This window comes from Pagrus major, chromosome 22 (assembly GCF_040436345.1).
Source record: "Pagrus major chromosome 22, Pma_NU_1.0".
Taxonomy (NCBI): Eukaryota; Metazoa; Chordata; class Actinopteri; order Spariformes; family Sparidae; genus Pagrus; species Pagrus major.
In genome coordinates, this window is record NC_133236.1 from 31,141,366 (window position 1) to 31,168,358 (window position 26,993).

Below are 26,993 nucleotides of genomic sequence, written 5' to 3' on the forward strand. Positions count from 1 at the left end.
CTGTTTTTTCTGTCTAGACCTAGCCAGAGCATAAGCACAGTGTTGTCACAATATAAAACTGAAAACTGAACATAAATATAAAATTACAACATAAAGAAAAGTAACGTATTACCTTATTTGTGGTTTTGCAGAAACGTACATTGCCATCATTTATTCTATGAGCACCCCAGCTGGCTGTTTATTTTACAAACCAGCTTGAAGGAAACACAGATGCAACCAGAGAATACAGCATCTATGCTTGACTCAAACTGATAGATAATAGTCCTCCAGAATTATGGTCATCTAAACTGAGTTAGCATATGAATATCAGGGTAAGGGCCATTCAGGGGCAGAAAAGGGCAGGTCTTTTCAAGAAAAGCACTGTCCATAATAACACTTCTTAACACCGGGAGACTCTCCTTGCTACAATCAATACAGGCACACTGAGGACTCCAGTGATAACATCAAAGACTCCACCCCAAACCCAAAACCAAACCCAAACCCAGGATAAAGAGGTTCAGTGAATGTGGTGTTGAAGGTGTGGAGGTGGATCAGTGTGTCAGAGGAGACTCTGTAGAAGGACAGAGTGCCAGCAGGACAGTCCACATACACTGCTACTCTACCAGAGGAGGAGGAGGAGAGAGGTAGGGGTGTTCTTCTGTTATTGTAACAGACAGAGTAACCACCATCAGAGCAGTGCAGACTCCAGGACTGATCATTCCCTCCAAACCTGCAGTCAACACCATTTCCTCTCCTGCTGATTCCTCTGTAAGTCACTGCTATATCAACCTCTCCTCTCCACTCGACCTCCCAGTTACAGCGACCAGTCAGACCAGCTATGCAAAGCAGCTGACAGCAGTGGTCAAATCTGTCTGGATGATCAGGATAAGGCTGCTGTTTCTCTCCCACCAGTGTTACTTTTTTTTTGTTGTCAGACAGTTTGAGCTTTCTGTGTGCTGTATTTGGGTCCGGTGTCAGTTCACATGCATCTGGGAGAAAAAGCAAGAGGCAGAAGTTAAGTTATAATCTAAATTGTATAACATTTTAACAAAATAGATTCTAATTAAAGGAAAAAAATTATGAAGATTGTTGTAAAGACTCATTTGGAGACATAAATACCACAAGTAAGGACCTTAAACAGACATTGACTGTGATGTTTTAATATCATGAATCCGTACTTACACTTCCTCAGGCCAGGTTTTATACACTGCTTTCCACAATTGTCCAACCTGCAGGAAAAAACACAGTCAGACCAGCATATTCTATTTTATTATGAAAAAAAGGAAAACATTAAATAACTGAATCCATCTTTAGTGCCGTTCTGCTATTGTTTCAATGAAGAAATATTTTCCAGTTCTGATTTAACTGATAATAACAGCATCTACAGAAGAGGTTAGCTCTTCAGGTGGATGCTTGCCACTGCTCCCCTTTCTGGTCTGGCTCCAGAAGGGGCCCCCAGTTCCTCATACTGGTGGGTGTCATTGCCACCTGTCGCGATAACTTCTTGGTAAACGCCAAATCATTTGTCAAACAGGAAGAAAGGAAGGAAGGAAGGAACTGCTGAGCAGTCTTAAGGGAACTGAGACATTGGTGGTGTTGCTGACATCATAGAGGGACCAAAGCCAGTTGATACATGATGTGCATATGGTTGAGATAAAACAACAGTTTGGGATTTCTTTTCTGTCTGGTTGTACCTGAGAGTGTCCAGTCTCCAGTCTGGATCCTCTTTTCCAGCAGACAGCCGCTTCACTCCTGAGTCTCCTGGATGATTGTAGCTCAGGTCCAGTTCTCTCAGGTGGGAGGGGTTGGACCTCAGAGCTGAGGCTAGAGCTGAACAGCCTTCCTCTGTGATCAGGCAGCCTGAGAGTCTAGGAATTAAGAAATGATTGGTACAGCAACATTTTTGGTTAATATGTAAGGAGGAGTCATCACTGACATCAACAAGAATGAAAAGCACATAAATCTTAACTCTTCAACACAGTGGGGATTTCTTACCTGAAAGTTTCCAGTTTACAGTGTGGACTCTCTATTCCAGTAGACAGCTGCTTCACTCCTGAATCCTGCAGGTCGTTGTTACTCAGATCCAGCTCTCTCAGGCTAGAGGACTGCGAGCTAAGAACCGTAGACAGAGCTTCACAGCTCAACCATGACAGTTTACAAATACCCAGTCTGAAAAGTAAGAAAAGTAAATATTTGAAATAATGAATGTCTCATTTTAATGGCATTTATATCAGTCTGCGCAAGGCAAAAGACAAAGATAATTAATCCGTGATGGAATTCTCAGTACTACTACCCTAACTTCAGTTGTGTATAGTTACATGCTGCTTTTATGTGTTTCAGGAAAGGAAAGATTTTAAAATATTTCATTTTCAATTGAATTCAACATTACACTTAGTACAGTTAGACACTTTTGTGTTTTGAGGGTCTTACTTTACAGATTATACCTAACCTTAGGCTTTCCACTGTACAGTGTGAACTCTTCAGTCCGGCAGAAAGCAGCTTCACTCCTGAATCCTGCAGGTTGTTGTTACTCAGGTCCAGCTCTCTCAGACTAGAGGACTGTGAGCTGAGAACTGAAGACAGAGCTTCACAGCCTTTCCCAGATATATTGCAACCGCTCAGCCTAAGAGAAATTATTGATGAAAAAAAAGTTACACATTTTTTGCTGTTTCTCTCAGCGAATCAAGTGTCAAGTCAAATATTTATATATTAAGTGACTCATCCACCTACAGAGCTTTGTTGGAGGCTTTGACCACTGGCAGCAGCCTCAGAAGAGCCTCCTCTGAAGCACAGTATTTCTTCAGGTCAAACACGTCCAGATCTTCTTCTGATGACAGTAAGATGAAGACCAGAGCTGACCACTGAGCAGGAGACAGTTTATCTGTGGAGAGACTTCCTGATCTCAGGTACTGTTGGATCTCTTCCAGTAGGGAACGATCATTCAGTTCATTCAGACAGTGGAACAGATTGATGCTTCTCTCTGGAGACAGATTCTCACTGATCTTCTTCTTGATGTACTGGACTGTTTCCTGATTGGACTTTGACCTACTTCTTGTCTGTGTCAGCAGACCTCTTAGGAGATTCTGATTGGTCTCCAGTGAAAGACCCAGGAGGAAGCGGAGGAACAAGTCCAGGTGTCCATTTGGACTCTGTAAAGCCTTGTCCACGGCACTATGGTAGAGATGTTTCAGTTTAGGTTTGTCTCTGAAAACTTTAGATTTTTGGGATTTTGTTTGTTCTTCTGCCAGCAGATTGACTTCGGAGTTGATGAATGTCAGATGGACATGAAGAGCAGCCAGAAACTCCTGAACACTGAGATGGACGAAGCAGAACACCTTGTCCTGGTACAGTCCACTCTCCTCTTTAAAGATCTCTGTGAACACTCCTGAGTAATTTGAAGCTGCTCTGATATCGATGCCACACTCTGTCAGGTCTGATTCATAGAAGATCAGGTTTCCTTTCTGCAGCTGCTCAAAAGCCAGTTTTCCAAGAGACTCAATTATCTTCCTGCTCTCTGGAGTCCAGTGTGGATCTGTCTCAGCTCCTCCATCATACTTGACCTTCTTCACTTTGGACTGAACCACAAGGAAGTGGATGTACATCTCAGTCAGGGTCTTGGGCAGATCTCCTCCCTCTCTGGTCTTCAACACATCCTCCAGAACTGTAGCAGTGATCCAGCAGAAGACTGGGATGTGGCACATGATGTGGAGGCTTCGTGATGTCTTGATGTGGGAGATGATTCTGCTGGCCTTCTCCTCATCTCTGAATCTCTTCCTGAAGTACTCCTCCTTCTGTGGGTCAGTGAACCCTCTGACCTCTGTCACCATGTCAACACACTCGCTAGGGATCTGATTGGCTGCTGCAGGTCGTGTGGTTATCCAGAGGCGAGCAGAGGGAAGCAGTTTCCCCCTGATGAGGTTTGTCAGCAGCACATCCACTGAGGTGGACTCTGTAACATCAGTCAGGATCTCAGTGTTGTGGAAGTCCAGAGGAAGTCGACACTCATCCAGACCGTCAAAGATGAAAACAACCTGGAACTCTTCAAAGCTGCAGATTCCTGCTTCTTTGGTTTCAGTGAAGAAGTGATGAACAAGCTCCACCAAGCTGAACTTTTTATCTTTCAGCACATTCAGCTGTCTGAAAGTGAATGGAAATGTGAACTGTATGTCCTGGTTGGCTTTGTCTTCAGCCCAGTCCAGAGTGAACTTCTGTGTTAAGACTGTTTTCCCGATGCCAGCCACTCCCTTTGTCATCACTGTTCTGATTGGTTCATCTCTTCCAGGTGAGGCGTTAAAGACGTCTTCTTGTCTGATTGTTGTTTCCAGTTTTGCTGGTTTCCAGGTTGCTGTCTCAATCTGCCTGACCTCATGTTCATCATTGACCTCTGCAGTCCCTCCCTCTGTGATGTAGAGCTCTGTGTAGATCTGATTCAGAAGGGTTGGCTTTCCTGCTTTAGCGATCCCCTCAAACACACACTGGAACTTCTTCTTCAGATTAGATTTGAGTTTACGCTGACATAAGAGAGCTGCAACACGAGTTCCTGATTGAAGAAAAGACAAATGAAAATGTGTCGATGCAAATAAACCTGATATATGGAAACACAGTTCGGATAAACTTCCATGTAGAGTACAACCACAGAAAAATGTAACCATCCTTATTTTGACTCATGATGAAGGAAGAGGATCACACTCAATGACAAGAACTTATTTCATTTACAGAAGACAAACAGTGTCACAAATGTTATACGCCATATACACCGATCAGCCACAACATTAAAGCCACTGACAGGTGAAGCGCATAACACTGAACATCATCAACATGTCCCACTTGACATGCACCACTCATCCAAACACAGTTGCAGACTGTTCAACCCATCATGGCAACAGTCATGCCCTCTGGCAATGCAGTTCACCTGTTAGTTCTTTTAATGTCGTGGCTGATTGGTGTAGGTGCTCCTTAAATGTGAAACCTACAGGTGATCCACTTCAAGGTAAATGGCATTGCACCTGGCAAAGCATGGGCTCAATGACGACTATCCAGCATATCCAGCATCCAGCATTGTGACAAGAAAGAAGGTGGGAGCTAGTTTCACACTAAATGATGCAGGTTTCATCAAACGTAATCAAATGTTATGCCAATTAAAGGTCCATTAAAACCCTTTTATTTGTGTTGGACTCGCTTCCTTATTCCAATGCTGGATGCTCATTGGGTATTATGTAGCCAATTACCTCAAAGTGGATCAACTCTTTGCTTGCTACTTAGTCAGGATCTATTAATGATTGTGACGATTAAGATGACAGTGATGTTTAATCAACATTAAAGTTTACACAGATGTTTTCTTCCAAGATTAAATATGTTCAAGAAAATTTACAGCAAAGTCTGGAAATTTACATTTCCCCCATGTTGCAGCTATTTCATCTTCCTATCATGTTACATCTTTAAAAATCCTCTTACTGCTCTGCAGGCAGTCAGCCAGCTCCTCCTGCTTCATCCTCCTCAGAAACTGCAGTGTGATCTTCAGAAATGCCTCTCTTGTGGTCACTCTCTGCTCTTCTTCCTCGCCATCCACCACCTCCTCATCGTCACTCTGACTCTCGGAGCATTCTCGGTAATCTGGACTCAGAACCCTCTGGAACTTCCTCAGCTCGTTCTTCACAAAAGTGACAATGTTTTCCTCGAGCAGCTGGAACAGAATAATATTCAAATTTAGTAAGAACAAACTAACATTCATCTGAAAAGGAAGGTATGTTTATTTGTACAGCACTTTTTAGTAACAAGCCAATTAAAATGCTTTACACAGTCCATAAAAGGCAATCTGAAAAGACACATTTTAATAGGAAGAGAAAGAGTCAAATAAAACAAAAGATAAAAATGAGAGAAATAGAACAAAACATATCAAAGAGGAGCATTTAAAATGTTAAAATGATGATAAATGATAATTAAAGTTTAGAGTTTAAGTTGTGAATGAGTGAGCTCAAATTTAATTTACTAAAAGATGGTGGCGACCCTTCTCCTCAGTCCAGCAGAAAAGCAGATCTGAGGTTTTCTGGGAGTTTGTTGCAAATATGTGGAGCACTAAAACTGATGTTTAGTTTGTAATGGCCAGATAAGAGCTGAGCGTGTTACAGCCTAAATTATTCTTAATGTTAGATTTAAACGATGAGGCATACTGGTTGATGTTTTTTGCTCTGAACCTGTCGTTACCATTCGAGACTTGTGGGTAACCTGTGTGTGTGACGTAGTCTAGCAGGTTTGTTGTGGGAAGTGAGAGGGGGATTGTGTAGTATCAGCACGTTGCTGCAGACATAGAAAAGTAAATGTTGTTAGGGATAGTTAGCTTTGTTTAGTGAGCCATAAAGTGTTTCAATAAACTCAGGTTGTAGCGTAATAGTTTTTGTATGGCTATGTATTATGTTCGCTGCCACAGAAGAGGAAAAAAAGTTAGCTAGTTATCAGGTATGAGACAGGCTGAAGTTAAAAGCCCAAATACCAGAGGTCTTCCAACCAAGGTTCAGAGCCACAGATGGGGTAAGATACTCTACCTGTGAAGCTGCGCTTCAAAATCACCTCAGAGAAAACAGCATGGTGCACCTGTGAGGCGGGACTGCATGTGCGACTGGGTGTTCAGATGTAATTAATGTAAAAAGCAGCGTGACTCTGTGGTTTGAAAAGTTAGTTGTTCAGTGTGTGGTGCGATGTGTGATCAGGCGCTACAAACACGTTGGGCAGTTGCAACAACAGCATATGTATTTATGGAGTGGATGAGACGATTGATTGTGAATCCTTTATATTCTTTGGTGATTTTATTTTGCGCACATCTGCGGCCAAACTTGGTTGAAGCGATGAGAGATGGCTGGAGTATACAGAGTCTCCTCACACCGTGACACCATCTAACATTACCTATATTTTTTGGAATTTGCTGCAGTGACACTGATGCGCGCATGGAAACATTTAAAATAACTGAAAGCAGCCACTCAAATCATTAAAGCAGACTGCATGCATGTGTGTAGGCACATCTTACTGTGCTTACTTTAGACCAATTTTGTTGGTCCATGGCACAGTAGCTCTCTGCTGCTTCAAGATGGTAGTGCGGCATCAATGTGTCTGACCACACCTCACTTTAAGACCAACACGCCCAGAGGCAGTTACATCTGCTATTTACACAACGTGAGCACCAGGCGTGAAAATGAAAGCTGCGTTGGTCTAAAACTTGCAGTGGCGCTTGTGCAGTGCTTTGCACTAAGAGCCCTATTTCTCTTCTGGTCTTAGTGCAGAGTCAAGTTTGTCTAAATCCTGCTTAGATATAGTAAGTCCTGATCTGGTCTTAAGATGACTGTAGGCTGATTTTCTATTTGTCTTAATGTAGATGTTAAAATTCTGTTTAGTCCAGGACTACACCATGATATTTGCCTTGGTTTGACGGAAGGTTAGCACCGACTTTGCTGTTGTTCTTCTTCTGCTATGATAAAAAATATTTCATTTTTGTCTTGGTGCCATAGTCACCTGATGATGTTGTTATATAAAGTGTGTAGATATAAGGTATTGATCAGATGTCTCGAGGATGGAGCTTTTTTCTCGGCCAAGGCAGCCGGTCTATAGGACAACGTGGAGACTGGTAGTTTGTGTTAGTTGAAGTTAGCAGTAGCAGCTGTGCTTGTATCTTTACACACCATGAATATGGAGTCCAGGTCTGTTCGATGTTGCCGTGCAGACTGACCACTGGAAACCTTTGAGCTCTGAAGCTGAAGTCTGTGGAAAAAAAATCTGACGTTTTTTCCAACATAAAACTTTGACACTTATTGTTCATGTTAGAAACTCAAGATTTGGACTTTTAATATAATCAAGCACAAATTGTTCATGATAGTCTCAGCAGCATAAATAGATCTGTGATCATTCTTACTTTTGCTCAGCAGACTTCTGTCCATGTTTGAAGTCCACAGGTCGACCTTTGGACCAATCACTCTGCATGGACACACAGCTGGTTCCGGAGGGATCTGATCTCCGCTGATGGATCCTGTTAAAACTCAACACTGATTAATACGCCAATCAAGCCCGTTTGTCCCGGATGCCTAAATGTTGCCAGAATAAAATGTTGGTACTTTACATTGCAAACCACGGCTACGTTCAAATTTGTTATGTCACATTATCATTATATCATATCACATTCACCTTACATGTAAATTTGCTGCTTTTTATTCTAGGAAGTTGAGGGGATGTTGATTGTATTACAGCTGCGCAAGAGGACTGCCAAGCCAGTGTCAAAACATAAAATTGATAGCTGCCACATGAAGAAATGTAACGTTTCAACATAGCTGTGGTCTGCACAAACGTACATCTCCAACATTTATTCTGGCGATTGGGTTATAAATGTTTCCCAGTGTGAAATATTTCAATGCATAGCTTTCTTTTTGTCAGAAAACGTTTTGTTACAGGTTTCAGTTCTCACCCTGGATCATCAGACTTCTGTCCATGTTTGAAGTCAACAGGTCGACCTTTGGACCGATCACTCTGCATGGACACACAGCTGGACACAGGGAAGTCCTGTCTCTGCTGATGGATCCTCCTACAAACACAGCACATAAGGTGTAACTACAACACTTACTAACAAGGAATATAAAACCCTTGAAGGAACATGAACAAAATAAACTGGTCTGATAGCATCCTGCGAGCACCAAAATCTTAGCAACGACAGTTTTGTTTGCATCCTCTCAGGGCCTCTGTGGATAAATGATTCACTCAGATATTTTCTTTTCAAATCATATGAAAGTTTTTGTGGTGCTTTTCATTGGTGCAGTGCTGCAGGGTAGTCTTTACATTTCAATGCTGATGAAAATGCTGAGTTCTTACTTTTGATCATCAGATTTCTGTTCATGTTTGAAGTCAACAGGTCGACCTTTGGACCAATCACTCTGCATGGACACACAGCTGTCTTGTGTCTGTTGTTTGATCCTCCTACAAACACAGGACATACTTAAAAAAGAAACGCTTGCATCCTCATTATAAACAATTAAACATTTATCAAATACCTTTTACTGTGACTGATAGAAGTCTAATTATGCAACCACTCTTCTTGTAACACCATTAAGAAATTGTTTGTGTGATAGTTGCATTTTCATTGAAAATACTGCTCGAGATGTCACAGAATACTTTTTTATTATTATTATTCATTTTATTTGTCAGGGACAGTGCATATTGATGAACATTGCTGTAAATATGCCAGAATTAGCCAAGAGGCTAGTTTTCATCTGTTGTCCCTGGCCAGATGTAGAGTGGCATCCTAAAATCAAGACGCAGGTTTAAAACAACAGTTTCAGTATAAAAAGTAAGATAAAAGTAGGACAAAGACATAAACAACAATAAAAGCAGGACAAATACATTAGCAACAATGGTGGTAAGTTCTCTGATATGAACCGGTCCAGTGTTCCACTCGTGAGCTGCTTTAATGGAGAAGGCGGATTGACTAAAAGCAGACTTTCTTAGTGGGATTATACAGTCTCCCCCCGTGACTCCTCTTGTTATCTGATTTGAATTTTCTCTTTTCCTAACAAAGCAACTGAGTGTGTACTTAATGTCAAACAAATCCCACACATTCAGTCTAATTCTCACCCTGGATCGTCAGACTTCTGTCCATGTTTGAAGTCAACAGGTCGACCCTTTGACCAGTCGCTCTTCATGGACACACAGCTGGTTCCAGAGGGATCTGATCTCTGCTGAGGGATCCTGTTTAAACAAAACACTGATTGATTAACAAGTACATTTTTCTTTAATGTTAAATGTTCTCGATGCAAAACTTTGTTTTTTATTTACCAAAATACTTTTTACCAGCTTTCATTTCTTACTTTTGATCATCAGACTTCTGTCCATGTTTGAAGTCAACAGGTCGACCCTTCGACCAGTCGCTCTGCATGGACACACAGCTGGAAACAGGAGAGTCTTGTTTCTTTTGAAAGCTTCTCCTACAAACAGGATGTACATTTTAAAAAGGCTGAAATTCTTCAAATATAAATATTTTTTTGAAGCTGTCCTTGACATTGAAACACTGCTGGGTTCAGAGTAGTTTGGTCTGTGTTGTTGTAAAAAATAAAAAAACACTATCCACTTAAAGAACTGTTCCCTATAAAACGTTCACTTGGCTAATTGGTCTGCCACATGGATCAACTGAGGGAAATGTGGATACAGCATCAGAGGCAGAGCCCTGTTCATTCCTATGAAAGCTGCTCAGTGGCGCATGAAGCCAAACATGTTTGACTTCCTGGATGTAAAAATTAACCGGATCGTCTGCATTGCGTGGCTCATACAGCGTGTGCACCAGTGACTTCCGCCAGCTGGGCGGTGAATTTTCCACTGAGATAAATGATTTAATCATGTGGCTCCTCTATTGGACCAGATGGACTTAATTCTAATAGTGAAATGTATCCATTATTCACAGCCACGCCTATTAAAATGTAAGCATATAGGAAAAGTTTTTTTTGGACCCTTGTGTATCATGTGACGTTGTAATTACACAGTTTGGCCACTACGTCAAATTGGCTTCAAAGCCTGATGCTCGTTCTGGGGGCCAGGTCTTCCACCAGGCTAAACAAAGGTTAAATTAGGGCATTAAGGAAGCACGTCTGCCATCTCTCTCTCTGGTCTCTATCCCCAGGTCACAGTGGAACAAGTGGAATAACTGTGGAAACTCTGCACTGCAAAAGCAAAAGAAACCTGCTGATGGAGGAGGCAAAGGAGGTGAAGAGGAGAGTGAACGATGGAGAGCGCTCCGGTGTTGTGTCACAGTCTGTTCCCCCGTTGATATGTGTTTCCTCTCACCACCAGGACGAGACGCTTCAGAACCAGCACTCTTTCTACTAGATGAGTAAGTAACAAAACCTGCCTACTTATTACTGCAACCGGCTGTTTCACTCAACCTTTTCACAGCACTGAGATCAGGGTTTCTAGATCAAACAGGGATTCTTACAGTTGTTTTTTTGCTTTGGACAGTAGCCAGGCAGCTAGTTGCAGACATGTTGTTAACGCTGTGTTTGCAACAACAGCAGCAACAGTAATACATCAGGCAGAAAAATCCTGTACTCTTAGTATTGAATAGTTACCATGGATCATCAGACTTCTGCCTGTGTTTGAAGTCAACAGGTCGACCCTTTGACCAGTCACTCTGCATGGACACACCGCTGGATCCAGGAGAGTCTGGTCGCTGCTTCTCCTGCCTTCAACACAACACACACAGAGCTTTGAGTGTGACTCATGACGGTGGAGTGATTTGAGTGGTGGACAGTTAGAGATGGTGGTCTCACCTCTGAGCTTCATGTTGTCCACACAGAGCGGCTTTAGAGGGAGGGACTCCCTCCTCTCTGTCCTCACACTGATTCATAGCAGAGCCCACACCTTCACACACACAACAACATGATCAGTCACTACAACACACGACTACGACACATCAGTTCTCATTCCTGTCAGGAACATCACATAAATACTGACATAAAGACACTGAAACTAACAAAAGTTTCTCATTTTTAGAAATATGCTTTAGATGGTCGATTCAAAGATTCCACTGTGATTGGATTCCAACATATCACCAGAGTAACTGCTAACTGCTGCTAACACACACATCATTTGTGTGCTTTAAATTATTATCACTGTAATCTATCTATCTATCTATCTATCTATCTATCTATCTATCTATCTATCTATCTATCTGTCTATCTGTCTATCTATCTATCTGTAGCAGCCATTAGCTAGTTAGCTCAGTTAGCCGTGCTGTGAGTGGTCTAGAGGCAGAGACACAGCAACCACAAAACAGTCAACACAAAACAGTCAACACAAAACAGTCACAAGATCAGAATGAAACTACATTTCTTAATTATAAAAATGAATACGTGTAAGACGGACTGAATCTTTGGACTCAAGCAGGGCAGTTCTTTGATATATAGTAGGGTATAAATGTGAATAAGGTTTTAGTAGATTATTTACAAAGTGGGTCATAATGCATGATAACTTTTCTCCGCCATGCAACATGATTTTTATGTTTTTATTGTTATCAACACCACGACCAACTGGTGATAATTAAATGAGAAGTATGCACTGCAGACTGGACTGGATTTATAAATATTAACACTAACTTGAAATAATTTATATATATAGATTTATACATCAACTATAATATTAACAATCTTTTAATAATTACAAAATATTATAATAATCTTTTATAACTTTTTGTGAAAAACATTTTACGTTGCTTGTATCTGTTTTAAAGGTCCTGATATAGTTGTGTTTTATTTACCTGTCATGTTGTGTTTTCTTGGCCGTCACTTTTTTAATTGCGCTGAAGTTGATTGAAATAAAACCTTGAACTTTGATGCTGCACATTTACAACAGACACCAGGCTTAACTCACTGAGATACTGTGAAATCTGTGTGACTCAGCAGAAATTGCAGAGCTACAGCAGAAAATAAACTGCTGAGGTGATTAAAGTCATTTTTCTGTAAACTGATTTTACTGTGTGTGTATTTGTTGTTTCTCTCTGTGGTTTAAATCGTGACTTTTATTTTATCTGCAGCACAAAAAGTCTGATGTTGATTTGTTGATTGATTATAAGTGGCGATGTAAAGCACCACTACAAAGCACAGAGCGCGTTCTCAGCAAACATAAATAGGCAGTTTTTTCTCGCCACTGTGGCCGAGTGCTGCTCACGAGGGGAATGTTGGGTCCCTGTAGATAAAGTTTGGTCTGGACCTGCTCAGTTTGGAAAGTGTCATGAGATGACTTTTGTTGTGAATTGGTGCTATACAAATAAAGACTGATTGATTGATGAATAATTAATAAATCAAAAAAATATTAATTCCCACAGTATTGTTTGAGGGACATCATTGTTTGTAGGACTGTTTTTGTAGGATTTGTGGATCATGGCACCTGTTAACACCATCAGTGGACCATGGTGGGTAAATTTCCACAATAAACATTCAAGGAGATCCAATGACTGACCCTTTAACTACAAAATGTATCATCTAATGATATAACCGGAAGAAATACCATTTTTTATACCATGACCTCGTGCTTCATGCCTTTCGCTGGAGGGCGCTACATGAGGAGTAAGGAGAGCTTCAAAGTTTGAAGCTTAATGGTTCGTTCAGTGAATTTTAACCTCACGTTGTTGTTTGATCACAGGATCATTTCTTTTTATTTGCGATTGTTTATTTGCCCCAAAAAGCCAGAACCAAGCCCTCAGGAGGAGCGACACGTTTCTAAGCTGGTTTTCATAGTGCCTAAACCATCTCATTACATCGTCAAGTGATGCACTGGAGCCCAAAAATACTTTTTCCCTTAAGCTAACATTGTGTAAAGAGGTGTCTGTAAAACATGATACATTTTTTTACGTGTCAACCCCCGAGACATGACTCGTTTTACTGTCAGAATTTAAGCCATTATGTCCAATACAATTTGGAAAGTCTAGCAGAGCCGCACAACTAAATTATTTTATCTCTATTTAAGTTAGCCGGGTGCTTAACCGGAAGTTAGCCGGCTCGGTCGGTGGACGTCTCACGCTCTATGGGCCATGCATGCACTCTGGTTCTCTCTCTTCTTTACCCACAAAACATGCACATTTTTAGAAGGTGGTTCATTATTTGCACAAATACGCAAATTACGCATATTCTGAGTCATTTGTGCCGTCCAGCTCGGATAGATGCAATTTTGCGTCTATTTGCGTCTTTGCATTGACTTTGTATGTAATCTACATGTGTAATGGTTGCATCCTGCAGAGGCGACCGTGGCAGGTAAAGAGGTAACCTTCATGTTAAATTGTGAACACAGTAAAAAATATCAACACAAAGTTGCATCAGTGTTCAACAAACTTACACATCACTGCTACAACAAAATGCTGGTAAACAGTTGGATAAGTTAATGTTTGATTGTAAAAATAATCTGCATAAAGTCGACGACTGAAGGAAGAATTAATCAGCAGCTTTAATCAGAAATCTCACCACAGAAAGAACAAATATTTACCTCACATCAGACTGTTGTCGACGGTCTGTAGATTGACACACAGCCTCACATCTCAGTATTCATCTTCAAACTGAACTGTTCTTTAATGAAATCTGATAACAGAGCAGCTCTGAACTTTGGAACAAAGAACTGAAGTCAAACATTAACAGTACAAATACTTATCAAAGGATCATAAAGATCTGATGTCACAGTTGTCATTTCTCAGCAGGTCAGAGAGAATCAGAGCTGAACATCATCGACACAGATCAGAGTTTCTCTATTTACACCAGAAAACTACAGTTAAACTCTCTGATGACACCAACTGTCTAAGAACGTATGAAGTATATTCTACTTTCTAAGTGGCTTGCTCTTGATACGAGCAGTGGTAGCTTGCAAGAGCTAAAGCCAATTTAATTCTAATTCTCTCCAGTTGGAGAAGAAATCTGGTTCATCCTCGGTTGGTACCATTGTTCATCCCAGATTATCTTGTAATGTGAGAAGTTTACCCATCAAATCCTAAACCTCCTGAACTTGAATTTCTAGATGTACCTGAAAGTCATACAATAATATTTGTGTGTGAACATTAAAGAAAAACTGGTGTTTATTTTGAGTTTTTCCAGGTTGGGATCAGAAAGAGCCAAATGCCCGTCTATAGGTCCAACAGTTGGTTGACAACAAGTGACACAGTGCCCCTTTAACTGAACATCAGGACAGCAGCTTAACTCAACTCAAATTAAAGAGTAATTGATCATTGTGATATTTTAAATGTTTGTAGGAGCATAGCAACAGAAACATGAAACTTTAACAGTAATATATGCAGGTACAAAAAGAACAGATTAACCAAGAACATGGGGCGGCTGTGCTCAGGAGGTGGAGCGGTCGTTGTCCCCAGCAAGATACTGAACCCCAAATTGCTCCTGATGAGCAGTTGGTTCGCATGGCAGCTATCAGTGTATGAATGAAGGGGTGAATATGAGTGCTGTAAAGAGCTTTGAACGATCAGTACACTGGAAAAGTTCTTTAGAAATGTAAATCGATTTAACATAAAGTTGGATAAACCAGGAAGTCTTTTTGACTCAGCAAAACCACATTAGTTTCTTTGAGTAATTATAAAAAAAGATTAATAACAAGAACAAATTAAAATTATATCATCACATCACAAACACTAGAATGGCACTCAGAGCACACACCTCCGACAAAACCCAACATTTCCCTTTAATTCAATCAGCTGAATCCATTGTCACTCTAAATTTGAAACCATAAATAACTGCTCTACCATATTATAAACAGATTTTATTGAGTATAAGATTTAAAACTTTTTAAAACATTCACCTGCTGAGTTTAATCTCCCCACAGATCTGGATCCAAACCAAAATCCTTCATATCTGTTCTTTATCTGGATATACTTCCAAAACTATGACAGGGAGGCTAAAACTAGGGGTCGACCGATATGACGTTATCAGGGCCGATACAGATTATTATAAATCAAGGAGACTTAAAACTGATGTTTGGGACAGATATTTATTTGCAGTAGAGATGAAACTCTTTGAGTTAAAGTTTCAAACAACCAGTGTACTGTTCTTGAGTACAATTTTGAGGTACTACTTGAGTATTTCCTTCTTCTTCTACTTTCTACTTCCTTTCCACTACATTTATGTGATAACTTTAGTTACTAGTTACTTTGCAGATTCGGATTATTCCATGTTTAAAGACTATTAATTGTGACATGTTATCAATCAGATAGTGTTGTGGGCGAACATTGTGTGAGAGGATGTTGCATCAGAGCCACAGTAGCACATTTCAATTACTTCATTTTATCTGCAATCTGACGGAAACATTACAGATACAGATAGTAGTGGATGTATGAGAAGTAGAAGGAAAAGGAAATACTCACGTAGTACCTCAAAACTTTATGTAAGAACATTACTTGAGGGAATTGTTCTTCGATTTATTTCATCACTGGTTGTTGGAAATTTTGACACAAAGAGTTTCATCATTACTGCAAATAAATATCAGTCCCAGATATCCGTTTTAAGTCTCCTTAATTTCTACTAATCAATATCAGTATCGGCCCTGAGAAAGCCATATCGGTCGACTGCTACTCTATATACAGAGTGATCAGGATAAAAGACAGCGTGTGGAAGTCCATCCATATAACGCATGTGTTACCACATCTACTTAAGTGTAGTAATGCTTGTACAACATGAAAAATGTTGGTAAGACAACTCTCAACGACATCCTGCTAAAGCACAGACGCTCTGCTTCTGAAACTTTCCCTTTCTGAGCTGGATCACATCTGGAGCATAAACAGCCAGATGTTGTCGACTTTCAGCGTTGATGCACTCTCGCTAGATTCTTCCTTCTACAGCTGACACAGAGACACAGAACCAGATGACCGAATGCCAAACCCGATCCCAATCCCAAACCCAGGATAAAGAGGTTCAGTGAAGGTGGTGTTGAAGGTGTGGAGGTGGATCAGTGTGTCAGAGGAGACTCTGTAGAAGGACAGAGTGCCAGCAGGACAGTCCACATACACTGCTACTCTACCGGAGGAGGAGGAGGAGCGCAGGGGGAGGTCTGTTACTCTGTCATTGTGCCAGACGGAGTAACCACCACCTGAGCAGCTCAGACTCCAGGACCGATTATTCATCCCAAACCTGCAGTCAGCACTGTTTCCTTTCCTTCTGATTCCTCTGTAAGTCACTGCGATATGAACTGCTCCTCTCCACTCAACCTCCCAGTAACAGCGACCAGTCAGACCAGTCATACACAGCAGCTGACAGAAGCAGTCGAATCTCTCTGGGTGATCAGGATATGGCTGATACTCTCTGACTGTGCTCACGTTCTTGTTGTCGTCTGATAGTTTGAGCTTCCTGTATGCTGTGTCTGGGTCCAGGGTGAGTTCACATGCAACTGATAATAAGAGAACAAGACACAGCACAGCAGCACATAATCATTAGATACAGCAGTTAACTGTCCAAAATGTATTTAGCAGATTCATGTTCCTGAACAACTATCTGTTGATTGAATCTAAAGAAAAAACAGTGGTTGGTTTAGTTATTAGGCAGCTGTGGCTCAGGACCCCTCCTAATTAAGACTTGAACCCCCCTAAAAGAGTTAAAAAAACAGGTAATGTTTTATCCTTCTAACCTTTATGTTACAATGTGTTTACCATATTCATGCCTGGAGGCCCCCCTAAAAGTGGACCATACCATTTCTTAACCTTGATGTTAGTTGAACGAACCATTGCAATGGCTTGAGTACTCATTAAAGATTCAATTCAAAACCACCTACTACAGTATGCACTTGCCTATTTAAGTATATCCCAAGTGCTGTATCGTAGTCAACTGGACTTGTTTCAGTTTGTTGAAGATGTTTCTCCTCTCATCCAAGAGTCTTCTTCACTTCTAACTAACTGGAGGAGCTGCAGGCTTTTAATCTCTGTGTGGGAGTGTCCTTACAGAGTCGTTAAGGACACGTGTGAGCTCTGAGTTTCAGAGTTGTTAGGGCCACTTGTGGGTCGTTGACCCAACCGGCCTTCATGTGGGTTGCTAGGGCTAGGTGAGCCCAGGTGTAAATGGCTGTTAAGCTGCCTGGGGAGAGTCTGTGGGCAAGCTGGGATGCACTGTGTGTTCTGACACCTTTCTATCATAGATAGAATCTATCATATATTTGCTGTTTTACAATAAAACAAGTACACACTTACACTTCCTCACACCAGGTTTCAGCCTCTGCTCTCCACAATTTTCCATCCTAGAAAAAGAAACAGAATATTCTTTTTGATTATGGCAACATGGATATTTTACAGCCTTCATTTTGACTGATTTTCTATCCAACAAGAGTCCTTTTATCCAACGGGAAACAATGTTACTCAACTTGTCTGCACATCCAAAGCAGTGTATGAGCTCTTGTTTTCAGTCTATACCTGAGCGTGTCCAGTCTCCAGCTTGGATCCTCAAGTCCAGCAGAAAGCAGCTTCACTCCTGAGTCTCCTGGATGATTGTAGCTCAGGTCCAGCTCTCTCAGATGGGAGGGGTTGGTCCTCAGAGCTGAGGCCAGAGACGAACAGCCTTCCTCTGTGACCAGACAGCCTGACACCCTGAAAACAGTTTACAAAGAAAAACAACAACAAAAAACACTGGATTCAATGAAATGCCTCCCCAAGACAGTTCTGTTCCAAAAGTTTAAAAATAAAATTGAAAATCTTAAAAGTGTATAAAACTTAGAGACATGCAATATCTCCCCTGGTATTATCACAAATTTAAAGCAGTTTTTATCGCAAATAGAAATCTGTTAAAGGGACAGCTAATCTCTGACCTGAGAGTTTCCAGTTTACAGTGTGGACTCTTCAGTCCTGATGACAGCAGCTTCACTCCTGAATCCTGCAGGTCGTTGTTACTCAGGTCCAGCTCTTTCAGACTGGAGGACTGTGAGCTGAGAACTGAAGACAGAGCTTCACAGCTTCTCTCTGACAGATTACAGCCACTCAGCCTGAGGGGATAATTAGCAATAAAGACATTTTAATCAATAAAGTAAAGCATGTGTTTGATATAGTTAATTTATCTAGTAACAGTCCACCTACAGAGCTTTGTTGGAGGCTTTGACCACTGGCAGCAGCCTCAGAAGAGCCTCCTCTGAAGCAGAGTATTTCTTCAGGTCAAACACATCCAGATCTTTTTCTGATGACAGTAAGATGAAGACCAGAGCTGACCACTGAGCAGGAGACAGTTTATCTGTGGAGAGACTTCCTGATCTCAGGTACTGTTGGATCTCCTCCTCTAGAGAACCATCATTCAGTTCATTCAGACAGTGGAACAGATTGATGCTTCTCTCTGAGGGATTCTCCCTGATTATGGTCTTGATGTACTTGACTGTCTTCTGGTTGGTCTGTGAGCTCTTTCCAGTCTGTGTCAGCAGACCTCGTAGGAGAATCTGATTGGTCTGCTGTGAAAGACCCAGGAGGAAGCGGAGGAACAAGTCCAGGTGTCCATTTGGACTCTGTAAGGCCTTCTTCACAGCATGCCGGTAAAAGTGTGTTAACTGTGATTTGGTTTTTATGAAAATAGACCACCAGGAGGTTGTTATTTGTTCTGCCAGCAGATTGACTCCAGAGTTGATGAACGTCAGATGGACATGAAGAGCAGCCAGAAACTCCTGAACACTCAGATGGACGAAGCAGAACACCTTGTCCTGGTACAGTCCACTCTCCTCTTTAAAGATCTCGGTGAACACTCCCGAGTACAGTGAGGCTGCTCTGATATTTATGCCACACTCTGTCAGGTCTGATTCATAGAAGATCAGATTGCCTTTCTGCAGCTGCTCAAAAGCCAGTTTTCCCAGAGACTCAATCATCTTCCTGCTCTCTGGAGTCCAGTGTGGATCTGTCTCAGCTCCTCCATCATACTTGACGTTCTTCACTTTGGACTGAACCACCAGGAAGTGGATGTACATCTCAGTCAGGGTCTTGGGCAGCTCTCCTCTCTTTCTGGTCTTCAACACATTCTCCAGAACTGTAGCAGTGATCCAGCAGAAGACTGGGATGTGGCACATGATGTGGAGGCTTCGTGATGTCTTGATGTGGGAGGTGATTCTGCTGGCCTGCTCCTCATCTCTGAACCTCTTCTTGAAGTACTCCTCCTTCTGTGGGTCAGTGAACCCTCTGACCTCTGTCACCATGCCAACACACTCGCTAGGGATCTGATTGGCTGCTGCAGGTCGTGTGGTTATCCAGAGGCGAGCAGAGGGAAGGAGGTTTCCCCTGATGAGGTTTGTCAGCAGCACATCCACTGAGGTGGACTCTGTAACATCAGTCAGGATCTCAGTGTTGTGGAAGTCCAGAGGAAGTCGACACTCATCCAGACCGTCAAAGATGAAAACAACCTGGAACTCTTCAAAGCTGCAGATTTCTTTGGTTTCAGTGAAGAAGTGATGAACAAGCTCCACCAAGCTGAACTTTTTATCTTTCAGCACATTCAGCTCTCTGAAAGTGAATGGAAATGTGAACTGTATGTCCTGGTTGGCTTTGTCTTCAGCCCAGTCCAGAGTGAACTTCTGTGTTAAGACTGTTTTCCCGATGCCAGCCACTCCCTTTGTCATCACTCTTCTGATTGGTTCATCTCCTCCAGGTGAGGCTTTAAATATGTCTTCACATCTGATTGCTGGTCTGTCTGGTTTCCTGGATGCTGTTTCAATCTGTCTGACCTCATGTTCATCATTGACCTCTGCAGTCCCTCCCTCTGTGATGTAGAGCTCTGTGTAGATTTGATTCAGAAGGGTTGGGTTTCCTGCTTTAGCGATCCCCTCAAACACACACTGGAACTTCTTCTTCAGGTTAGATTTGAGTTTATGCTGACACACTGGAGCAAGAGTCTCTGAAAAAAACATACCAAATAAATCAATACAGCGATGCTACCTGATGAAGGCAAACGTTTGACCATTGCTGCATCTGCAGAAGACTTTTTTGATATGTTCTAAATGTGTTGTATTTGAGAGGAAACCAGAGCAACATGGGGAGGTTTACAGTCCCAAAATCTTTAGTACATACAATGCATCCAGAGTATTCACAGTGCTTCACTTTTTCCACATTTTGTCATGTTACAGTCTTATTCCAAAATGGATTCAATTCATTATTTTCTTCAAAATTCCACGCACAATACCCCATAATGACAACGTGAAAGAAGTTTGTTTGAAATCTTTGCTAATATATTAGAAATAAAAAATGAAAAAATCACATGTACATAAGTATTCACAGCCTTTGGCCATGACACTCAAAATTGAGTTCAGGTGCATCCTGTTTCCACTGATCATCCTTGAGATGTTTCTACAACTTGATTGGAGTCCACCTGTGGTAGATTCAGTTGATTGGACATGATTTAGAGAGGCACACACCTGTCTATATAAGGTCCCACAGTTGACAGTGCATGTCAGAGCACAAACCAAGCCATGAAGTCCAAGGAATTGTCTGTAGACCTCTGAGACAGGATTGTATCGAGGCACAGATCTGGGGAAGGGTACAGAAACATTTCTGCAGCATTGAAGGTCCCAATGATCACAGTGGCCTCCATCATCTGTAAATGGAAGAAGTTTGGAGCCACCAGGACTCTTCCTAGAGCTTTAACCACCAGGACTCTTCCTAGAGCTGGCCGCCCGGCCAAACTGAGTAATCGGGGGAGAAGGACCTTAGTAAGAGAGGTGACCAAGAACCCAGTGGTCACTCTGACAGAGCTCCAGGGTCTCTCTGTGGAGAGAGGAGGACTCTCCAGAAGGACAACCATCTCTGCAGCACTCCATCAATCAGGCCTGTATGGCAGAGTAGCCAGGCGGAAGCCACTCCTCAGTAAAAGGCACATGACAGCCCGCCTGGAGTTTGCCAAAAGGCCCCTGAAGGACTCTCAGACCAGGAGAAACAAAAGTCTCTGGTCTGATGAAACAAAGATTGAACTCTTTGGCCTGAATGCCAAGCGTCATGTCTGCAGGAAACCAGGCACCGCTCATCACCTGGCCAATACCATCCCTACAGGGAAGCATGGTGGTGGCAGCATCATGCTGTGGGGATGTTTTTCAGCGGCAGGAACTGGGAGACTAGTCAGGATCAAGGGAAAGATGAATGCAGTAGCTATGGGACTACTCTGTGAATGTCCTTGAGTCAGACTTGAATCTGATGGAACATCTCTGGAGAGATCTGAAAATGATGCACCGACGCAGAAACTGCCCAAAAATAGGTGTGCCAAGCTTGTAGCATCATACTCAAAAAGACAGTGTACATGTTATATTTTCGTTCTTTGTTTTTAATAAATACAAAATTTCACACTGTCATTATGGGGTATTGTGTGTATATTTTGGAATAAGACTGTAACATAACAAAATGTGTAAAAAGTGAAGCGCTGTGAATACTTTCCGGATGAACTGTATGTACTAAAGATTTTGGAACTGTAAACCTCCTCATGTTTCTCCAATTTCCTCTCTCCATTATCATAAACCTCTCTCTTACTGTTCTGCAGACAGTCAGCCAGCTCATCCTGTTTCATTCTCCTCAAGAAGTCCAGCGTGATCTTCAGAAAGGCCTCACTGCTGCTGCTCATCCCCTGTTCTTCACCTTCACTCTGACTCTCTAAGCATTCTGGGTAATCTGGACTTAGAACCTTCTGGAACTTCTTCAGTTCGTTTTTCACGAAACGGACAATGCTCCCTTCAAGCAGCTGGAAAAGATTAAATGTAAACGTACAGTTCAATTCAAACTTAAACTTAAACAGCACAACTCTTGCCAAAGACAGGAGAGCTCCATCTTGGGCAGAGCTTATCATCTGTTGTGGTATCGTAACAGGCTGCTCAGTTTCTTGATTTCCAGTTGGACCACTGTTTATCCGTCATGATAAAAAGAACCTTGTGTCAGTCAGTCATCCCTGTGCAGCACATTTCCACCTAATGCATCATTGATGCATGTCTCAATGGCTGTCAGGATCAATACAATGAAGATGGTGTTGCTTTCCAGTTTTCTGTATTTGTTCAACATGATTCCCACTCTGCAGGGATTGACCTCAAGTTTCCAATCTGATGGTAAGACATTTTTTAAAAATCTGGCTGAAATTTAAGAATTATCCAGGTAGCGTGTTTACCCTTAATCAGTGGAATGATTGTAAGTCCCCAGGAAGAGCACAAGGCTTTGAAGCTAGTTTTCATAGTGGCCAAACCATGTAACTACATCGTCACGTGATGCACTGTGGCCCCAAAAGACTTTTTCCCATAAACTTACATTGTGAAAGAAGTGTCTTTGTCACAACCCCTGCAACATGAGTCATTTGTCATAATTTGAGCCATTAGGTCCATTAACATTTAGAAAGTCTAGAAGAGCCACATGATTAAATCATTTTATCCCCATTCCCCATATCCCCCAAGTTAGCCGGCTCGGTTGGCGGAAGACTCTTCTGCACACGCTCTGTGGGCCCCACAACACGGAAGACCCGGGTATTTTCATAGCAAGAAAGTCGAGAGTTTTTTGGCTTCAAAACACCACTGAGCAGCTTTCATAGGAATGAATGGGGCTCCATCTCCTGGTGGCCGTTAAGCGAATGCCAGCCAGCATCCTGTTGCTTGGACTTGCAATGCATATCTGCGACCGAGCATCATCAAGTTAACAAGACTGAAGACTGAAACGAAAACTGAGTTCTGGAAAATACATTTCAACCATATTTAGAATAATGTTCCTATCTGCAGTGCTCCTGTATTTAACCCAGACTATTGCCGCAATGATTCGAACTCACTTGATGTTTGCAAATTACTTCATCAGCTAACATTAGAGCTAGCTGGCTAATCTTAGCTTAGCTAAGTTTACATTTAGTTGGCGCCCCTGCCATTCGGTGCTTTTGGCTAGTAAAACGAAAGTTACTCATACACCTTTACGTTAAAACAAAACATCATTTGTTGTTGGCTAAAATCAACACTGTCATCATGGTACTGTTCATCTCGTATACAGTGTTCTGTCAGCGCTGGAGAAAGGTCTGGCTCCACAAGTTCTCAGTTTGGTAAAGAGTGAAAAACACTCTAGCTTGTGTGTATTTCTTTAAACCAATCACAGTCATCTTGGGTGAGGATCAACACAAGATGCAACGATGGTGCCCCTGCAAAAAAGTTTCAGGAAAAAGTTGCTTTGCACTTGGGGAGGCAAGCTCTGGCATTGAAATTGCTAAACTAAGCTAACTGCTAGCTTGTTTACGTTCATACCGTTAGCGACCAGGTTATTTTAACTTACTTGCCATTTTCGGTATCAAGGTTGCTAGGAACAGGAACAGAGAGTATTTCGCTCGCAATAACTAAGGTAAACTAACAAGCTAAATTAGCCAGATGGCTGTAACTTAGCTATGCTGTCTGAGTTAGAAGAAACCTCTATTAAGATTTTTTTCAAAATTGATGTGACGTATATAGTTTTGTGCTATATGCGCCTCAGCATTATTACCAACCTTACATAATTCAAGTCATCAACCAGCCACTAAAGCATATCATCTCAAAAGGTCAACTTTAATCTTGAAAAGTCAACTTTATCCTCAACATTTCGACTTTATTCTTGAAGTGCATAATGATAAAACAAAACTTCCTCCTCTCATTTCTTTTCTCAACCCTTGGCCCTGATACTCTTCCATACTGTTCTACTGCAGTTATTTTAGCTTCGACTTTGGTCTGTGTTTGGTGGGTGCTGGTTGTTTGTTGATGTTAGCAGACATTTATTATTTAATATTATTTCTAGTGTGTGGTACATAAAGTTGTAGTATGTATTGAGCCTTTATTATTATTATTTTGGCCTTCCATAATTGTTTCGGTCTTGTATGTCTTCAGATGTTTCACTATAAAAGCCGTGTTGAGAAATGAAAGATTTCTGTCCACTGAAAGGGTTTTTATTTGTTTGTGAAAAGGCCCGAGTCACATGCTGTAACATTCTACCTTTAGCCACACCCAAACTCTGGTTCCTGCCTGGGTATCTATTTCATGAGATTCTCTCTTTGAGCCGTACTTTAAAAATAATTTGTGGCTGTTGAAGGTAGCAGTTGCAGCTGTGCTTGTATATCGATACGCACCATAAATATTGGGACCAGTTCTGTGTGATGCTGCGGCTCAGACTGACCACTGGTTAATAATTTATCCTGATGAGATCTGTGGAGAAAACACAAAAACAAAAACATGTTGCATTATGTACTGTGATACATTATGAATCATATCCTGAACAGATGTTGATATCCTGTCAGAAAATAAATATCGTATGAAATGTTAGACCTACTTTTGTTTACCCCACCAAGGTAGTTTTTTTTTGTTGTTGTTGTTGTTTTTTCTTTGTTCTAAACTCATTCTGAACATAATCCCATGCAATGGTCTTGTAATGTTTTCAGCGGTAAGTTTTTATTTTGTTCTCCAAATGTTCTTTTAAAAACATTTAAAATCCTCTTAAAATGTTTAGTGATAAAGATAAATATAGGCCTTTTCAATTTCCAGAGATTTTAGAACAGTGACGATGTGTTGTTAGGCATGTTTATATATCATTTTACAATGGCTTCAGATGCAGCTTAGACAGTCATAATCAATGCTGGAACCTTTTATTATTTTTGTCCCGAACAATATGCCCTAAAATTCTTCTCCGCAGAGGTGTGTGTGCAGGGCCGTGCAGAGACCTTCAGAGGGGCCAGTGCCCAAACACCCTTAGGTGCCCCCTCTGCACGTGCCTGTGTGTGTGCATGTGCAAAACTCCTGCTTATGTCTTTTTTTTCTTTTTTCTTTTTTTTTTGTGAAAAGATGAACTTTTAAACTTTTTTCGACACGCAGATTGATAAACAAACAACGGCTCAATCTGTGATTTCTACATGAAGACTTTAATGTCATATTTAGCTAGCTATCACTGGTAGCATGCTGTGTTCATACGTCTTTTAACAAAACAATTCACAGAACTGGCTAAACACCTGGCAGGCCAACATCCTCACTTATTTGTCTGTGTGCATCGTGCTCCAGCATCCGCCAGAAATAGAAGTCCTGCGTATCTGCTCCGGACGGCTGCAGACTGCCGGAGCTGGGACGCAGCAGACACGCAGCGCAGCGGACCTGGTGGAAGTTTACGCATAGACTGGAGTGAAACCGATCAGCTCTGCTGCCGTGACGGAGCCGTAACGCAATTTCAATAGCATCCAAGTCATGTGACCCATTTACTTAAATTCAATGCCAAAATAATCTTCCTGTACTGGTTGAATGAGACACATCTCTTTATATTGAATTTTAGTGGCTCTTTTTGAATTTTTAATTTATTTTGTTTATGAATATTTTAAATGAAAAATCAGCATTTTTGCATCTCATTCAAGCAGAACATGAAGAACATTTTGGCATTGATGTTGGACGCGGTTTTTAAAAACTGCAATTATTTTCTATTCAAATATTTCTTTAAAATCAGTTAATCACACATTAGCAATCAAAACAGGTGTCTTATTTAAAACCAGTGTAGTTTAATTTTAACTATCATTTTCAGTCATAAGAACAAACCAGCACAACGGTTCTGAAAAAAAAAATTAACCATGTTTCTGTCAAACAGTAATTTATTGATGGTCCCTCATGGCCGATACTCCAACATACACGGCTAGAAAAAAAAAAATTAAATCGCTGGCTCGATTCCCCGGCTGCATGTTGAAGTTAACACTGAACCCTAAACTGCTCCTGATGAGCAGCTGGCACCTCGCATGGCAGCCTCTGCCATCAGTGTGTGTGAATGGGTGAATGTGACAAGGCACTTTGAGCAGTCAGACTGGAAAAGTTCTGTAGAACTTTACCATCCCTACATTTGTTAATGTTGCCGGTGATGCACTTGAATATGTTCATGTTCCTTTTTTTGAAAAATGTCCAGTTGTGTTCTTTTGTTACTGTTTGTTGACTCACTGTGTTTCAGAAGAAAGTCGTCTTTTAAAAAGAAGAGGATTCTCCTTAGACTGGTCACTCTTGAAAGACACACAGCTTAGTCCAGATCCAGATGCAGATCCAGGTCCAGGTCCAGGTCCAGCAGAGTCTCGTCGCTGCTTCTCCTGCCTTCAACACAACACACATAGAGCTTTGAGTGTGACTCATGACGGTGGAGTGATTTGAGTGGTGGACAGTTAGAGATGGTGGTCTCACCTCTGAGCTTCATGTTGTCCACACAGAGCGGCTTTAGAGGGAGGGACTCCCTCCTCTCTGTCCTCACACTGATTCATAGCAGAGCCCACACCTTCACACACACAACAACATGATCAGTCACTACAACACAGATTTACTGCACATCCTCACTAACATGTCACAAACAAAATACTTGGCGCACTAGCAGCCGAGCTGACAGACTCTGTCCAACCAGTTCTGACATTCTCTGAATGTTTCTTTGCTGCAGCTGCTTTAAGCACGAACAAGAACACATGCAGATCACTGTCGAATAAATGTCCTTTAACTCAACAGAAATGAATGCACATGGAAGCAAGAACAAATCAAATTACCCATCGACATGCAGAAACATTTCTGCTGTGCAGTGAAACAGTGATACAGCA

The 26,993-nt window shown here is 41.5% G+C and overlaps 2 protein-coding genes and 1 pseudogene across 2 annotated transcripts; 1 reads left to right on the forward strand and 2 right to left on the reverse strand.

Annotated features, from left to right (window-relative positions):
• Positions 1 to 388: 388 nt before the first annotated feature.
• Positions 389 to 5,485, reverse strand: LOC141017821 (protein NLRC3-like). The gene is made up of 6 exons (XM_073492582.1): positions 5,434 to 5,485; positions 2,710 to 4,504; positions 2,429 to 2,602; positions 1,674 to 1,847; positions 1,162 to 1,208; positions 389 to 968 (listed from the first exon to the last, which is right to left on the reverse strand). The coding sequence occupies exons 1-6, from the start codon at positions 5,468 to 5,470 to the stop codon at positions 409 to 411; spliced, it is 2,787 nt and encodes a 928-aa protein (XP_073348683.1). The 5' UTR covers positions 5,471 to 5,485; the 3' UTR covers positions 389 to 408.
• Positions 5,486 to 16,318: 10,833 nt separating this feature from the next.
• Positions 16,319 to 25,628, reverse strand: LOC141017762 (protein NLRC3-like). The gene is made up of 8 exons (XM_073492493.1): positions 25,552 to 25,628; positions 24,525 to 24,600; positions 21,947 to 22,154; positions 18,539 to 20,327; positions 18,274 to 18,447; positions 17,882 to 18,055; positions 17,663 to 17,709; positions 16,319 to 16,869 (listed from the first exon to the last, which is right to left on the reverse strand). Exons 1-8 carry the CDS (start codon positions 25,626 to 25,628, stop codon positions 16,319 to 16,321), a joined length of 3,096 nt encoding a protein of 1,031 aa, XP_073348594.1.
• On the forward strand, positions 20,717 to 21,590 carry LOC141018372 (uncharacterized; annotated as a pseudogene).
• Positions 25,629 to 26,993: the final 1,365 nt, after the last annotated feature.